At 38.4% G+C, this 17,737-nt stretch overlaps 1 protein-coding gene across 4 annotated transcripts; it reads left to right on the forward strand.

Moving 5' to 3' along the window:
* Nucleotides 1-297: 297 nt before the first annotated feature.
* On the forward strand, nt 298-17,600 carry ALDH6A1 (aldehyde dehydrogenase 6 family member A1). Of its 4 annotated transcripts, none has more exons than XR_014024728.1 (12): nt 298-430; nt 2,708-2,767; nt 3,243-3,317; nt 5,143-5,304; nt 5,645-5,723; nt 7,811-8,113; nt 8,675-8,796; nt 10,506-10,695; nt 11,746-11,927; nt 13,639-15,437; nt 15,536-15,715; nt 16,107-16,164. XR_014024728.1 is itself a non-coding variant. In XM_081314684.1 (12 exons), exons 1-12 carry the CDS (start codon nt 374-376, stop codon nt 16,497-16,499), a joined length of 1,614 nt encoding a protein of 537 aa, XP_081170810.1. In that variant the 5' UTR covers nt 298-373; the 3' UTR covers nt 16,500-17,600. The 4 variants fall into 4 exon arrangements, 2 of the variants coding, with proteins under 2 accessions (XP_081170810.1, XP_081170811.1); XM_081314684.1 differs by lacking the exon at nt 13,639-15,437 and adding an exon at nt 16,395-17,600 and having other exon boundaries at nt 16,107-16,205; XR_014024727.1 differs by having other exon boundaries at nt 13,639-15,715; nt 16,107-16,169.
* The last annotated feature ends 137 nt before the right edge of the window (nt 17,601-17,737 follow it).

A 17,737-nucleotide genomic window follows, 5' to 3' on the forward strand; every position in this document is an offset into this window, starting at 1 on the left:
GTCTGCTCTGACAGCTCTTTTTCGGACGAGCCAGGAACGCTCCGCCTCCTTTGGCGCCGCCCCCCCGGCCCCCCTCACATACTGCCTCTTTCCAAACTCCAGAGGTCGTATCTAGGGGAGAGAAAAATTATCCACTCAAATTCCGTCTGGAGGGGGCGTGTACAGCCAAGTAGCCAATGGAATCCTCCCCTTGACGGGGAAGGCGAGAGGGGGGGGGGGAAAGCTGGGCCCTTTCAATATTCTCATTGGTTCGAGAGAGCGGCCCGGAGGGGAGGATTGCGGTTCGGGTTGGCCAAAGACAAGGGGTGGGCGGCGCCCAGCTCTTGAGCTGGGAGTGGGCAGGGCGCTGAGCGGCAGGTGGTCGTTGGAAAGAATGGCGGTCGTGGCTGCGGTTCGAGGGTCCCGGGGAGGGCGGCGCTTCTGGTTCGAGGTGAGGTCGCGCGAAAGAGACGGAGTGTCGCCGGAGGGAGGGAGGGAGGGTGGGGGGTAAGATGTCGTCCAGCCTGCACGTGCGGAGTTCAGCGCTGCCGTTTTGCGTGGCAGGGAGATCCTTCTCGTCCGTGGCATTTTGCGCCCTGCTCTTTAACTCCTCGCGGTTGAGTGACTTCTCTTCCCTAAAGGCGGTGGCGTTTTGCCCTAGATCAGGGGTCGGCAACCTTGGCTCTTTTATGACTGGCGGACTTCAACTCCCAGAATTCCCGAGCCAGCATAGCTGGCTCGGGAATTCTGGGAGTTGAAGTCCGCGAGTCATAAAAGAGCCAAGGTTGCCTACCCCTGCCCTAGATAGAACAAGGCAGACCTTTGGTGATTCTCCTGCTTGGAGGTTCCTCCGGGCAAAGAGCCTTTTAACATGTGGGTCGCCCTCGATGAGATCACGCAGCAGCTGGCAAGACTAGCTTAGCTTAGGGTTTCGCAAACTTCAGATCGGCGGTGAGTTAACGTAAAGGGCGGTCCCGGGGAAAGAGAACGGATAGGATCCCAAGATCTGCGCAGAATTCCGCTCTGCGTGGGCACCGCTAGCTTGAGAGAGGCCTTTTTCAGAGCAAGCCAAGGTCCATTAGGTTTCCTCGTGGGCCAGACGCCGATTACCATGCAACTCCAGCAGAAAACGAAAAGCTGCCTACCCTTTAGTTCATGAGTCTTCAAACTTGGCCCTTTTATGAGTTGTGGACTTCAACTCCCAGAATTCCTCAGCCAGTGTGCCTGGCTGAGGAATTCTGGGAGTTGAAGTCCACAACTCATAAAAAGGCCAAGTTTGAAGACCCCTGCTTTAGTTAGTGCTCAGCCTTCTTCTTCTGCCTATGGGACAGCCTTGCCTACTTTAAATTGTCTGTAAATATATCAGCTGGAAGGCTGCGCTTGTGGGGGCACGGATGAAGATGGGGACCCAAGGGCCGGAAGGTGGGGGGGATTATGGGCTGTGGGGAAAGTGCAGAGTCCCTTCTCCCACCTCATTTGCGGATTCCTGGGACTGTCAAGAAAATTTGTAAAGATTTTGAGACAATAAGATCCCTAAGTCTTAGAGAGTAATATAAATAAATAAACTCAACCAAAATCAATCCTGTTTTTCCAAAGGAGGGCAGATGGTAGTGGTGATTGTTAAGGAGCATTATGTTTCTGCTAGAGAACACTGACTTTTCTCCATTCAATATCTATATTAGTTTCTTTGCTAGGAAATGTTACATGGTGAAGTAACATATGGACTATAGGCCTGAACTCTCGGGTCTATTTCAAGTGATAATGTCCTGTTAAGGTCAAATGTAACATGAAGCATTAAGGTATTGGAATAGCATTGGTTTGAGTCCATGTATGCTATCAAACTTGCTATTGCGGGAATAAAATATAGGAAGATTCCCTGAGTTCTTGGTGAAAAAGTTTTAAATTAATTAGTCAATAAGTACTGGAAATTGTTTACTGCTGATTTTCCTACACAGTTGGAAGGAAACATTACAGAATTCTTAAAAGCATAACTCCTTTTTAAGTTTCTTCAACTAGAGTGCCCTATTCAAAAATATCATATTACATTCTACAGTGCGAAAAAGTAGTAAAGAGAAACAGCAATAGCTTCTCAAAAGACAATCCAAAACCTTGCAGTACTGGTAGCTTCTCAATATCTTTTCCTGCAACTGCCAAGCATCAGCACATGGATAGTTCCTAAAGTGAATACACTATATAATTTTTTAAAAAAAATATGAATGTACATGATGAGATTATCAGTAAAAGGTTTGAATCCTATAAAAACTGACTACCAGCATCTGATAATTCCCAATAAAGATGAAACAAGTAATGTAATGCCTCCTGGTGGTCAATGTAAGTACAATATTTTATGACTGATTTTTTTGACATTTAGTCTTGCCTCTGTTATATTGCCTTTCAAATTATACTGTGAATTTTACAGTTACCTTTTTGAAATAAGGGCTAAGTAAAATTTAGGTAAGCAGTTATCAGTGTACCTTTATTAATAGCAGCCTTATTTCAATATTTTATTTGTATATGGAATCTATTTACTTCCTGATTCAACTAAGGCTACTAACACTAAAATATATTAATAACAGGATTATTGCTGTGATTATTAAAATTTAGAAAACTGAATGTGGTGTGTCTTTGCTTCTCACTTCTGGACAAGTTTGAGTTACCGTAGTTGGATTTCTTCTTGAAATATAGGATAGATGTGCTTAGTTGGTTCTGTTTCCTTTTTGCCTTATAGATCTCTAGGAAGACAAATTTCAACTGGCATTCCTCATCATTTATTTCCTCCACTTCAGTGGTGAGTTATTTTTGAAAGAAAACAAAGATTAACTTAGAATAAAGCAAATGTTTCCCCATTATGCATTATTTGTCTCAACTTGTAGATGGAGATGAATAGTATTCTGGTCAACGTTAGAGTAAAACAACAGTTAAAACTAGGGCAGCATCACTTTGTCTGGGATACTTTGGCCTTAGAGCAAAACATATTATTGTCAACAGAAAGCAGAGGAGTAACTAGAGTGGTCTTAACTGCTTATTGTAATAAAAATGGCTTTAACAGTCTTGCAGATTGTGCTGTTAGTAATTTTTGATCCACTTACTTTGAGATTCATTAACATTAGTCAAAAATAAAAGAGTTCTGTTTTGTAAAAGATACCATGAATAGCAAATGGGGACAAATAGAATTAATATGAGTTTTATTAAGTGCAAAGAGTAATCTCATCTTGCTTTTACAACATTTCAGTATGCATTAATCAGTATTTTGTATTCTACAGCCAACAACCAAATTGTTCATTGATGGCAAGTTTGTGGAGTCAAAAAGTAATGAATGGATTGAAATTTACAACCCTGTAAGTAATATTGGGTTTATTTTTGAGACAGAAAACAAATGACATTCTAAACAGTTTTTAAGTCATTTAAATAAATACGTTATAGCAAGAATTTAAATGAAGGAAAAGTTTATTTATTTTTAATTTCCTAAAGAGGATAATTTAGAAGAAGTAAGCAGCCTACAGGAAATATGTGGGAGGAGAAATGGAATCCTTTGCATGAAGTTTCTTTCACACATATTTTCCTTTAGATTTCTTGCTTCTTCTAAATCATCCTCTTTAGGAAATTAAGAATAAATAAGCTTTTCCTTAATTTCAAAATCTTGTTATATCAAGGTGTAAAATATTTGCATATTTGTAGAGAGTTTATGGAAACTGATTAAATTATAGTTCTGGGTAATGCAGTTTTTAATACAGTTTATTAACACGAAATTCATTTTGTATAAACCCATCAAATTATCACATGTTCTCATTGATGGGTCAGGACAGGAAGCATTTACTCAAATCCAATATTGTGTAAATGGAAATCCACTAATGCTATGGGACTTTCTTATCTCCCATCCAACCATTTGCCATAATCCATTCCAGAGGATCCTCCAGAAATGATCTTGGAGATGTTCAAACCAGTTTTATTAATTCAACAATTAAACTTGACAGAAGAATCTATTTGGAACCAAGGACCAAACTGTCAGGAATGGATGGTAACACTTGCCAGAATGCCATCCCAGGATTAGTTGGGGCCATTGTTTTGAGTGGGTGAGCTGGGCCAATAGACATAGAGCTCCAAATATATGTTTATGAGGCCACATGCAAATCTCACCCTTCTTGTTTCCCATTCTTTCAGCTTTATCCTGTCCAAATACCCTTCTCCCCAAACTATCAGAGCTCCCTACACAGAAAAAAATAACTGCACTCTAAATAACAATTAAGTTTTTAAGAACCACAATTGAAGGTAATGGAGGTTTTAGGCTGCTGATGATAAAAGGCAAGTAGTCATTTCCTTGCCAGGTGTTCTTAAGCTGCCTCAATGGAGATTTTTTTAAAAGCCCAATTTCATCAAAAAGGGGCTTTTTTCATTGGGATTTCCTTCCCAATATGGCCTCTAAGGACTTTTAAAAATGTCTTTAAGGTGACTTCAACTGCTGATGATTTTTATGGCTATTTCCATGTAGTTTCCTTGATAACTAAATATTTCTTCCAGAATATTTAATTATTGTGCAATTAAGGCCTCTTGGAAATTTTTTAAAGATTGATTCCAGACAGAAGTAGCAAAATCACGCTTATTTTTAATCACCTATTTGTGCCCAGGTTAAGGGAAAGCTCTTATCTTCAGTCAGCAACTGCTTGGAGATAAGAATTTTTCTTTGTCTACAAGGAGAGGTGGGGTTGAGAAATAAACCTACTGATTGGATGTGCCCTGCTAAGAAGTTTCCCATTTCTGCTTTATGTGGAGCAACATAAATATTCTTAATATGTTCTTGGAAAACTATATAATCAGTGTACCGGCTGCATATTACAGTTTACAGTTTCTATTACTACATTAAAAACAGCAATATTAATCTAAGTATCTTTACTTTGAATTGGAAATAGCGCTAGGAACGCATTCCATAATAGAGTCATGCTGTCTAAAGCAGGGGTCCTCAACCTTGGCAACTTTAAGACTTGTGGACTTCAACTCCCAGATTTCCTCAGCCAGCTGCTGGCTGAGGAATTCTGGGAGCTGAGGTCCACAAGTCTTAAAAGTTGCCAAGGTTGAGGACCCCTGGTCTAAAGAACACTTGGCTGGCTACTGGGAGAATTTCAGTTGTTGTAATTATTTAATTCTACGGAAATGTCATTCTAAAAGGCTACCAATGAAGTTGTTGGTCGAGTCCCAAAAGCCACACAGAGTGAGATGGAAGCAGCAGTGGCTTCATGCAAAAAGGCTTTGCCAAGCTGGTCTGAGGTATCTGTTCTGAGTCGACAGCAAATCTTCCTGCGGTACCAGCAGCTCATCAAGGATAATCTGGTGAGGAACTGCTCTTTCCTAAAGAGCCAATGCAAAGAAGAGCAAAATTAAAGAGTGTTCACCTATAAATGTACATATTACAAATAGACAAAAAATACATAAGTGCGGGAAGATGTTTGTTATATTTGTTCTTTTTTTTGCCAGCATATCAAGCTTCGGTCTTCAGGTTTTGTAAAAAAAAAATGCTAATTAAAAAGTAGCAGGTAGGGAAGATGGGCATTGCAAGTCATCTGTTGTTTTCTGGGTAAATTGGCCTATTGCAGAACAATGTGTTTTTCCAGAAATTTGCTGAATTGTTGTAGTTTTCCCCCTCATTTATTGATTCTCTTCTTATCTACAGAAAGAAATTTCAAAACTGATCACCTTGGAGCAAGGAAAGACCTTGGCTGATGCAGAGGGAGATGTGTTCCGGGGCCTCCGTAAGCTGCTTATGTTTGCCTCTTGCTGTACATGGAGAACAGTTTTTTTGGGCTATAGGAAGATGAGAATGTTCCCAAAGAACTTAACTCTCAGGATCTCAGGCGCATAGCTCCTACCTCTGGACTTTTGTATTGGGAATTTAATACACCATAATCATTATAAATGCTTTTTGCCTGGTTTTTGTTCAGTCTTAATCCTATTTTCCTCCACTATCCATCTTATGCTGGTATCAGAGAATCAGAGTTGGGAGGAACCATGAAGACCATTTTATCCAAATATCTCAGTGGAGACTTCAATTAGGGCATCCTTTCTAGATTGTCAGCATCATCTGAGGTAGTCTGTTTGGCTAGTTTGTTTTTTTTCCTTTTCCTTTTTATTTAATATGTATTTCTTATGTATATCTTCTGCCTTTCTTCAAAGTACTTCCTCTGGTTCATAGCACTGTGGGGCATAATTTGGTAGTTTCTGGTTGCAAGTTCCTCAAATCTAAAATGCATTCAGCTGACCTGGATATGACATTCCTAAATTGTTGAATTTTGTATATCCCTAATCATATAGCCTCTTAATGGGATACTGCAGAATTATCTATGATTGTTGAGTTTTGAATTACATTTTGGTATAAGTAAGTCCTCTTTTTCCTGATGTATCACTTTTGCTGCTACTACTGCCAAAGTCCAAATCTTATTAGAAGGCTTGGGAATAACTCTGCATATTTATATGTACAAGTGTCAGCCAAACGCTGGGTTTTCTGGGCTATGGGGTTCATTGTCTGAGTTTAGGACAATTAACAGGACCCCTAATTTGGAATATAGCTGCCTTGGTGGCACAAAACCAGATTTATGGCACCAAAATACCTGTGAGTTCAGGAAGCCAGAGATAAGACACAAAGAAACTATTGAAATTAAAGGAATAAGCAAGAGATGGAGATGACTTCAAACGTTCCTGCTGAAAAGATACATTTGAACAGTACTCTTGAGTATCCTTGATTGGAAAGCAATGTTAAGTCTGGAGAAAATAACCCTTTCTAAAAAGAGCTTTTTAAAATTTATTTCCCTTTCAAGTTGCCTCTTTCTTTTTTTTATATACAAGTTTCGTCTCCGCTACCACCATTTCCCCTTTTTTTTCTCAAAGTACTCCACGTTAGTGTTTTCCCCTTCTTTTTGTTTGGAAACAAAGGGAATATATTGTGTGCTCCTGGGTGTAAGATTGGACTATACGTATGAAAGAATTAACTTGTACAAGCAGAATGGTAATCTGTTAATTTCTAAATGCAGTACACTGTTTTACAGGCAAATATTTTCAGTCAATAGATATTAACTCATTATTTTTTGTCCTGTCCCTGTGTTTTTTTAGAGTGTGTCTTCTGGCAGATATTTGCATATATCTACACTATGAATGCACACTATCAGTGCCTCTTAGAAACATTTAGTGGGGAGAGGGAAGAGGAAAATCTGCAAGATTGATTTCAGACGGAGTTGGCAACCCTAGATTCACCAGGTTGGGAAGATGGGCTTTACCCAAGATTTCTTTCTGTATTTTTTCTGTCTGTTTTTCTTAGGGTTTTTACAGGTAGTCCTCGACTTAAGGCCACAACTTACCCACAATTTAGCAAATTTCTGTTGCTGAGTGAGACAGTTGTTAAATGAGTTTTGCCCCATTTTAAGAGCTTTCTTGCCACAGTTCTGAATTATGAATCATTGTATGTTGTGAATTACGTTATGAATCACTGCAGTTGTTAAATTAGTAATGTGGTTGTTACGTGAGTCTGACTTTGCTTGTCAGAAATTTGCAAAAGATGATCACAGGACCTCAGGACCTGGCAACCATTATAAATATGAGTCAGTTCCCAAGCATCTGGATTTTGATTGCATGACCATGGGGGTGCTGCAATGGTCGTAAGTGTGAAAAACGGTCAAAAGTCACTTTTTTCAGTGCCGTTGTAATTTTGAATGGTCACCAAATGAACTGTTGTAGGTTGAGGGCTACCTATAGTGGCATTTAAAACTTAAAATGATTTGAAGAAAGAATTTGGAAGTTAAAGAACAGGAACTGAGAAAGAGACTTTTCTATTTGTTTTGTTTTGCAGAAGTGGTTGAACATGCGTGCAGCGTGACATCTCTCATGTTGGGTGAAACCCTTCCCTCCATTACTAAAGACATGGACACTTGCACCTATCGCTTGCCTCTGGGTGTGTGCGCAGGCATTGCACCTTTTAACTTCCCAGCTATGATTCCTCTTTGGATGTTTCCTATGGCCATGGTGTGTGGAAACACCTTCTTGATGAAGCCTTCGGAGCGTGTTCCAGGAGCCCTTATGTTCCTTGCCCAGCTGTTGCAGGATGCTGGTGCACCTGATGGAACACTAAACATTATCCATGGACAACATGAAGGTAATGGCAAGGGAGGTTTTGAAAGGCCTCCCCCCTTCGGTGCACAGATAGTTATGGAATATATAAGTCAAAACAGGGAAAAATACTCACGTTACATGCTTGTATTCCTAGTTTACTAATTCAGACTGAGGAATTAGTAAATTCTTCCATCGTTTTGTTTTTTTACAGAAGTGTCCTCTTCATAAGTATGTTATCAAGTGACTAGAAAAAGTCTTATTTCCCCTGCTTTTGAGTATCCCAGTTATCAAGTGTGATTGGGTAGTTTATGACTGTAGATCAAATGATTGTGATTGTGCATTTGTGCTTCCATGTAGGGAAAAGGAAGTAAATTTGCCATTTAAGGAAATCCAAGTAGCTACCCCCCCCCCAAAAAAAAAAACCCCACATGGTTTTAATTGTAAGGACGTTAATTGAGAACATTACAGTTTTAGTTTTTAGGATAATTGGAGATGGAAAAAATGAGTAATTTTTAATTATTACTTATATAAACTACAGAAAAGATTTTTAATAATGTCTTGTAATTATCAGTGTTTCATTTTTCTTCTTTGTTTTTGTTTAAAGCTGTGAACTTTATTTGTGATCATCCAGATATTAAAGCCATCAGCTTTGTTGGATCTAATCAGGCTGGAGAATACATCTATGAAAGAGGTTCAAAACATGGCAAGAGAGTCCAGGCCAATATGGTAAAACTCAAATTAAAAAAAATCACTCCATTTTTACCAAAAAGCTATCTATCAAAACATTTGAAATATTATTTTGTGCTTTAAACTTCAGGTCTGATTTACAGTTTCATTGAAATGACAAAAATTAAAAGATTGTCATTTCAAATACAGCTAAACAAATTATTTATACAGTATCTATGTGTATTGAAAAAAGCATAATGGTTTGGTTTCTAATGTGAAGCTTTTCTTCACTTTGTATCTCATGTTTAAAAATCCTGACTTAAAAGTTTTGTATGAATTGTGCCACTGAATAACTCTTTAGTCAAAATGTTTTTTTTATTCTTACTTATAGTTATTCTCAGTACTGGATAGAGTATTATATTCCCTGCTCCAATAGAAATTTAGGGGAGTTAAAGAATAATATAATATTTAAAATTTGCTTAAAATGTATACATTCTGCCTTCCCATCTTCATCAAGTCCTTATCTTCCTTTGGAATTAATTAGCCAGCACAATTCTGATGTTATTTTGCCACAAAGAATTCCAGGGTAAATAAATGCAGGATGGAAAACTCTAGACAAGCTAACTAAGAATTACAGGAATTAGATGATACATCCTGAAGTTTGACATACAGAAAGGGCCCGCAACTTGGGTGTCCTCCTGGATTCACAGCTTAATTTGGAAGATCATCTAACGGCCGTGACCAGGGGGACCTTTGCACAGGTTCGCCTAGTGCGCCAGTTGCACCCCTTTCTGGACCGAGATGCCCTATGCACGGTTACCCATGCCCTCGTCACTTCTTGCCTGGATTACTGCAATGCTCTTTACATGGGGCTGCCCTTTAAGTGCACCCGGAGGCTTCAGCTGGTACAAAATGCGGCCATGCAGGTGCTTATGGGAGTATCTCGATACTCTCATGTTACACCACTCCTCTGCGAGCTGCATTGGCTTCTGGTTACCCTCCGGGTGCGATTCAAGGTGCTGGTAATAACCTTTAAAGCCCTACATGGCTTAGGCCCGGGGTACTTGCAAGACCGCATGCTGCCATTGTCAACCTCCCATCGCCCGGTTTACTCCCACAGAGTCAGCCTCCTCAGGGTGCTGTCGGCCAGGCAATGCCGTCTGGCGACCCCCAGGGGGACAACCTTCTCTGTGGGCGCGCCGACCCTCTGGAATGAACTGCCTCCGGAGCTGCGGACGGCCCCTGACCTTCGGTCTTTCCGCCGTGACCTAAACACCTGGTTATTCCAACAAGCGGGTCTGGACTGACTTATGTTTTTTAAATTTGGCTTTTATTGAGTTAAATTGTCATGTATCTATTACATTTACTGTTTAATTCTTTTTTAAATTTTGTATTCCATGTTTCTTAAATTTTTTGTTGTGAGCCGCCCTGAGTTCTTAGGGAGAAGGGCGGCATATAAATTCAATAAATCTAATCAATAAATCTAATCTAAATGTTATGTAATTGAACTATGTTTCTCATGTCAATCAAAACAATTACTTCGTACAATTTTACTAGAGAGTCACAATGTTGTGCGTGAATTCATGCATATGGGGCTTTTCCAACATTTCTTTACTATTGTCAGCTTTTCATCAAGCATGAGATTTGTATGTTTTATATACTTCAGCTATTTTTAACTTCTTGCTTACATATATAAGAGAAAGGCAGATCTAGAGATAGCTATAAAATGTACATTCAGTATATTTGAGGGCCTGTATGTTATATTGTAGGGAGCTAAGAATCATGGAGTAGTGATGCCGGATGCCAATAAGGAGAACACACTAAATCAACTGATTGGAGCAGCTTTTGGAGCTGCTGGCCAGCGGTGCATGGCATTGTCTGCTGCAATCTTGGTAGGGGAGTCTCAGAAATGGCTACCAGAACTGGTGGAAAAAGCAAAGAATTTGCGAGTTAATGCAGGTGTGTTTTTATAATCTGGTCTGTCATGGGCAGTTGTTTGCATGCAGAACAGCCTTCCTAGTCTGATTCCCTTAGATGAGCTGAACCATTTCCCAGAATTTTTAGCATTTTACTACGTTTATTTAGGGTTTTCAAAATTGAAATTCAGCAAATTTGGAAGACATTCGTTTGAGGAAAGCTGATTGATGTAGACAATCAACAATCACAGTGTCCCACAATGGGTCTTTATTTTGTTCATTTATATCCTGCTGACCAGAACTATACTCCAAAGTCACCAACATAAATGAAAAAAATAAAGTTCCACCAGGCTTGCAGATTAGGAAGACATGCAGTTGATGGTTCTTGTTCCTCTAACTAATGGTACAATGTCTTTTCCCCTTGCTACCATAATTCAAGAGTAACTAGCAGTTGGAACAAAGGGTTCTTTCTGCCAGAGAACAGGTAAACAACTTCCTTGCTTCCCTCCTTCTCCAGCAGATGGATGGGGGCAGGACGATTCCATTCCTCCCATGTGAGTCTTAACATAAACAACTTCAGTGACCCTTGTATTCTTGACATACAGCAGGGTCACTTTCAGCTATGCTGTTCCAAGGTTTTTGTCGAACTGAGGGCATCTTGATTCTGAAATACTCACTTTGAGCCCAAAATGACCATTGCAAACGCTATTATAAGTTATTAGATAAATTTGTATTTTTCTTAAGTTGAGATAGTTTAATACAAGAGCAACCAAAATGCTTATTACAGTATTTAAAAACACATAGAATGGGTTACTTGCCTAGGTAAATACCTGAGTACAAAAAGGAAGAACTAGAGCAATTAGTACGAATAGTAAGAAATAAATTGTTTAAACTAAATAATATGGCTATTGTACCTTGGGTAAACAAAATATATTGAACAAATATTAAATAGCAATTGTTAATAGCAATATTAAATAACAATCTTAAGTGCAGCCTGATGACCTGTTACAGAATATTTTGTTTAACTGTCTTATTTTATTGCAGTTTTAATGAAGCCTGATTTTAGGCTCTGAGCAATTTTTGTGTATTATAGGAGATCAACCTGGAGCAGATCTGGGACCCCTGATCAGTCCACAGGCTAGGGAACGGGTCTGCCAATTGATTGACAGTGGAGCAAAGGAAGGAGCTAATGTTCTTCTTGATGGTCGAAAAATCAGAGTGAAAGGATTTGAAAATGGTAATTTTGTTGGACCTACTATTCTTGGTAAAGTCAAGGTGAGTTAGTGGATTGATCATTCTTACCAGCTTTAAAAATAAAGAAGGGAAATCTAAAATGACCCAAGAAATAATTCTTCCTCTCATATTAAAAGAATTAGTGTCTGATTATTTTTTGAAATGTTGAAAATGTCCTAAAGCTTGCTTACTTTGCAATAAAGTAGATTCTGAATAGTTTGTAAATGATCTGTCAGTGAAATGGCAAAAATATGTTTTATGTATATCTAAAAGGGGACAAACTTAAGAAATTACAAAGGTAGATATGCCCGGTGAATCCTACTCCTGAATAAAACATTATAAATAGGCATCTTAAGTACTCAAAATTTAAATACTGAATTTTGGCTAGCATACAAAGAGTATTTAAGAATTAGACTGCAGGCATAGGAAACTAAATCCTGCCTAAAATACAGTAAAAAGAGTAGAGAAGAAATGGCTAAGTTACAAGTAGTCGTCAACTTATAACTGTCAGAGCATGCACAGTCTTATTGCGTGAGATAACCCAGGAGTAAACAGAGTAAACAGTGGTCTATATTAAATGATGGTTTATCTTTATCTACAATATCATATACCAGGAACAATATACATACATGTGCTGATACAGCAGGATCCAACAAACCACAATTACAGCAGGAAATGGAAGAGAGAATACAGCAGCAGAACCTTCCTTTTATACAAAGACTCTTAAAGAGACACAGCTGGCTCTTAAAGGGACATAGACCCTGCTGACTCATTCCCATCATTACATTATACATTAGCTGGTTAGCTTCTAAATTATTACCTTGACAATAACCATTCATTTAGTGACCATTCAAAGTTACAACAGCACTGAAAAAAGTGACATGATCATTTTTCACACAACAGTTGCAGCACCCCATGATCACATGATCAAAATTCGGAGTCTTGGCAACTGGCTTGTATTTATGATGATTGAAGTGTCCTGGAGTGACAAAGTGATCACTTTTTGCAACCTTCTGACAAGCAAAGTCAATGAGGAAGCTAGATTCACTTAACCAAATTACTAACTTAGCAACTGCAGTGATTCATTTAATAACTCTGACAAGAAAGACTGTAAAAGGGACAAAACTCACTTAAGAACTGTCTTGCTTAGCAATGGAAATTTTGGGCTCAATTGTGGTCGTAAGTTGAGCACTACCTGTATTAGGACCCTACCAAATAATATGTTTGGAGAAGTGTTGAAACATATTTTCAGTGATCTTGTTGTCATTAATGATTATGTCGGTGATGTAAATAATGTGTCACTGTGCCAGTGACACATTAGGTAACAGCATTCCTTTCTGCTAACTTTCTGTGAAATTGAAAGTACAGATGGTCCTCAACTTAGGACCATTCATTTCACAACAGCTTGAAGTTACAAGGGTCTCCGAAAAAGTGACTTGTGATCCAGCCTCAAAGTTAAGATCATCGCACCATCCCCACAGTCACTTGATAGCAATTTTGGTGCTTGGCAACCAGCTCACGTTTATAGTGCTTATGGTGTCCTTTGATCGTTGTGATTGTGATTTGTGACCTTCCCAGGAGGCTTTCAACAAGCAAAGTTAATTGGGGAAGCTGGATTTGCTTAATCGGTAATTTGTTAACTGCAGTAAAAATAATTGTAACATTGGAGACAGTCCAAAAGAAAGCAAGAAAAATGAATTATCTGCTGTATGAGAAAAATAAAAACTGAGGATTCAAATTTGTTTTCTCGTAGGATTGCATTCCTGGCAGGGATGATGAGATGGATGGATGGATGGATGGATGGATGGATGGATGGATGGATGGATGGATGGATAGATTCAATTACTACAGCTGCCCATGTCAAATCTGTAACTCCAAGTGCCTTACAATCAAAACATAATACCAAACAGTTAAAAAAGTCAAACAACATAAGACATTAAAAACAAATAATTAAAAGCTGTACAATGCAGTCACTGGGGAAAGCACAGACATTCAAGAACAGTACATCCATTTTATGAGCTCCATACCACTTTCTGATCAGTCCAGATGGCAAAGCTAGTTCTTCAAGTCCTTCCAGAAGGCCAGCCAAGTCAATGCCAGCCAGACCCCAGGAGGAATGATATTCCATTGGGCAGGTGCAGCAGCTGATACAGACCTTCTCCTGTGCACCACCAGATGACATTCTCTAGTGCAGGGGTAGGCAACCTCGGCTCTTTTATGACTCATGGACTTCAACTCCCATGCTGGCTCAGGAATTCTGGGAGTTGAAGTCCATGAGTCATAAAAGAGCCGATGTTGCCTACCCCTGCTCTAGTGGATGGAACTCACAACAAGTAGTAGATGTCGCTGGAAAGAGGTGGTTCTTCAAATAACCCGGCCCCAGGCCATGTAGAGCTTTATAAGTTATTACTGGCACCTTGAATTGGACCCATAAGCAAAGTTTGGTTTGGTAGTGAAGGTGTTAGCTTTGAAAGCAGGGCACTGGGTTCTAGTCCTACCTTAGACATGAAAGCTGCTGGGTGACTTTGGTCCAGTCACTCTCTCAGCCCAACCCACGTCACAAGTTTGTTGTTGAGGGAAACGGAGGAGGAAAGAGTATTACAGAATATTGCATACTTGATGCTTTGAGTTATTTAGAAGTAATAAAGGTGGGATAAAAATCTAATAAATAAAATAGGTAGCCAATGTAGCTCGTGGAGCAGAGGTATAATATGTGTAGTTCTAGGTGCACATATAAATGCCCACCTAGCTGCATTTTGCATGACCAAGTTTCACTAGGACAGAGTTGATAGGAGTTATTTATTCAAAGATATACTACTTTTCTGTAGAAAGTTTAGGATTATTGAAAGATGCAGGCCATGAGTATGACATATCTATTTCTAATCCAACTAGTTCTAAAGATGTTGTTAAAATGATGTAGGAGCAACAGCTAAGAGGGGAAAAGAGCTGATTTCTTTCTTTTATACCTGGCCAGTACATCAAGGAACTCTATGATTCTATAAGAGTTGCATAAGAGGTCTGGCTTCTAAGTAAGGTTCTGTAAGATTAAATTGCAGGCCTTCTGTAGCAATCAGGGAATTAAGGTCAGGTAGTGCATTTTATATCAGAATTGGGATCTGTTTTATACATCTAAATTGTTGCACTGGCCAGCATACCATACTAGGTCAAAGAATTTGCAGGTTTTTAGCTGTGGTATTTGTGTGTGGTCTGTAACAAAACTTTTGCCCTTTTTTTCTTTCTTCTGATTTCTTAATTGGACTATTTTTGTTTGAACTTTCAGGCAATAACCGCCCCAAGCACACCGTTTTATTCTCATTTTTCTTTTCCAGTCATTCTACATTCCATTATTGCTGAGCATACTGAGTTTTTAATTGGAGTTATTTACACCACTTAGGAATTTGCTGCTTAATTTTTATTTTTTTAAAAAAATGCCTTAAATGCCTTCCTCTTCTTTCTTAGGTGATCCATGTTGTGTATAGTGCTGGATAATCAGAGCCCAGAGTGGTAGTCATTGCTTCAACGGTTATGTGAAAGACATGTGAATCATGCTTTGTAAATGAAAATTCTTTTTTCAATAGTATAATAAATAAGATTTTCTGCATTGTCTCTCTGAGGTGTGTATGCCATCTCACATTTTTCTGTTTTGGTAGCCTAATATGACCTGCTATAAGGAGGAAATATTTGGACCAGTTCTAGTGGTTTTGGAAGCAAACAGTCTGGATGATGCAATTGAAATAGTGAATAACAATCCTTATGGGAATGGAACAGCAATCTTCACCACTAATGGTGCCACTGCCCGGAAATACTCCCATTTAGTGGATGTTGGACAGGTAAATAAAAGAGGATCTCTTATGTAGAACCTGTTAACACCAATAACTTGAAGAACTGTTGACAGTTTTGAATAACACTAGATGGATCAATTTCCCAGTGTTCTAATTTTTCAGATAACTTGTAAGATTTAGCTGAAAAGTTGTGACATATATAGGCCTCCCAGTTTTATACTAGTGTATAATTATAGTGAGAAGATTCATCAGTTTGCTTCCTAGACTTGCTGCACTACTTTAAAAAATGAGTCGCGTCAATAATATTGCACTGCAGACACCACTGTTTTTCTCTCACTCTCATGTAGCTATTTGCCATTTATTGATGGTGAACTGAGAGCCAAATTAAATGAAATGTGAAATAATTTTTTATATTAAACAAGAACATATTTTGATTTAGATTGGTGTGAATGTTCCTATTCCGGTGCCTTTGCCAATGTTCTCCTTCACTGGCTCCCGTGGATCTTTCAGGGGGGATACCAATTTCTATGGCAAACAGGTAACTTTTTAAAAAAACATATTTATGTTATTGTGTCTGTGAAGTGGAATGTGGAAGGGCTGTGCTTAGTAGCATACTGTATTTCATAGCAAAGTTGCAGCAGCTTGTCTCATGTTTTTTTCTTAAGTTCCAGTAATTTTCCATCGTAGGCTGGCATAAATTCTATACCTCATTATCTGTTTCTTTCAGGGGGTGCAGTTCTATACACAGCTGAAGACAGTTATTTCCCAATGGAAAGAGGAAGATGCCACTGTTACCAAGCCTGCAGTAGTTATGCCAACCATGGGGAACTAAAGCCAACTGACATACTTGCTGGAGTTTTATTTTTCATCTGGGATGGTGCGGGGTTCTTGCCCTGGAAATATAGATGTCGTCTTCATTTTAAGATCATCCTTTCCAATGAATTGAATATAGCCTTTTAACACAAGATTTAAATTCTATCCATATATGGAATATCTTTTATTTTTTGTAGAAGAAAACATTCTCTATGGTGAGTAATCAGGCCAAAGCAGTACCTGCTTCATTTGCTATTGTTCCTATTCATGAGACAGTGGTGAAAATTCAAGCTCTTCCTACAGAATTAGTTTTCTATTGCTTTTAAGATTTCTTTTTTGCAAGAAATCCTGCATATGCTGGAATGATTGTGTCTCATACTAGGATGTGGCAAGTAAATTTTGGGAGAGGCAAATCCAGGAGAACTATCCTGCAAGCATTTCATAGAGCTGTTTTGAGAGCATGGCCTTGTGGAGAAGCAGTGAAGCCTTACCATCACTAGAATTTTACTTCCCTTTAGTCCTACAAAATCAACGAATTTTAATTTTATACATGAATGTGCCTACATACTATTTATGCACTGAGTATATTTGGAACTAGATGTGTTAGAGCTTTGTTTTAAATAGTGCTGAACAAATGGCCCAAGAAAGTAACATATTTTTATAGAGGCAATATATTCTATCAATATTGCTTTAATCTGATTGTGATATTTTTCATTAGCCAAATATATGTGTACAAGGGTAGATTCTAACACTAGTTACGAAGACATTTGTGATTTTATATAGAGTATACATATTACTGATCTTGAGATCTCTGAGTTGTTCAGCAATATAATATGTATGGATTAGAAATGAGTGATACACATGCCACATTTAGAGATAAAGGATGATACAGTGATGCTATTTTGGGACTACATATGATCTTCACATAGTTTTTAAAAATCACAAAATATTTCCTTAAATTTGGAAAATACGCTATTGCTTTCTATTGTCTAATCAAATTAGCTTTTGTACCTAACAGGTGCTTAAAAACTGATCACTATTACCTGAACAGGTTATTCATCCATATGCTTGAAAGTTGCATATTGGTGTTAATCATGAATAAATGCCACTAAATTCAAAAGTCTTTTGGTTTTCTTCAGACTAATAATCTAGTAGTAGAAATACTTCTAATACTAAATCAAAGTATAAACACTGGTTATTATTTGAATATGATACTAAATCACGTCTTAGTTCAAAGACAACAATCGGTAGGTTTGT

Source organism: Vipera berus (assembly GCF_964194415.1).
Source record: "Vipera berus genome assembly, chromosome: 1".
Taxonomy (NCBI): domain Eukaryota; kingdom Metazoa; phylum Chordata; class Lepidosauria; order Squamata; family Viperidae; genus Vipera; species Vipera berus.

What these genes read in the sequence shown, in the direction of transcription:
- ALDH6A1 (XM_081314684.1), top strand. Translation starts at nt 374, where the DNA reads ATGGCGGTCGTGGCTGCGGTTCGAGGGTCCCGGGGAGGGCGGCGCTTC. An exon ending in GGATTGAAATTTACAACCCT is followed by an intron (nt 3,318 to 5,142) that starts GTAAGTAATATT and finishes TCATTCTAAAAG; the next exon opens with GCTACCAATGAAGTTGTTGG. An exon ending in GAATTTGCGAGTTAATGCAG is followed by an intron (nt 10,696 to 11,745) that starts GTGTGTTTTTAT and finishes TGTGTATTATAG; the next exon opens with GAGATCAACCTGGAGCAGAT.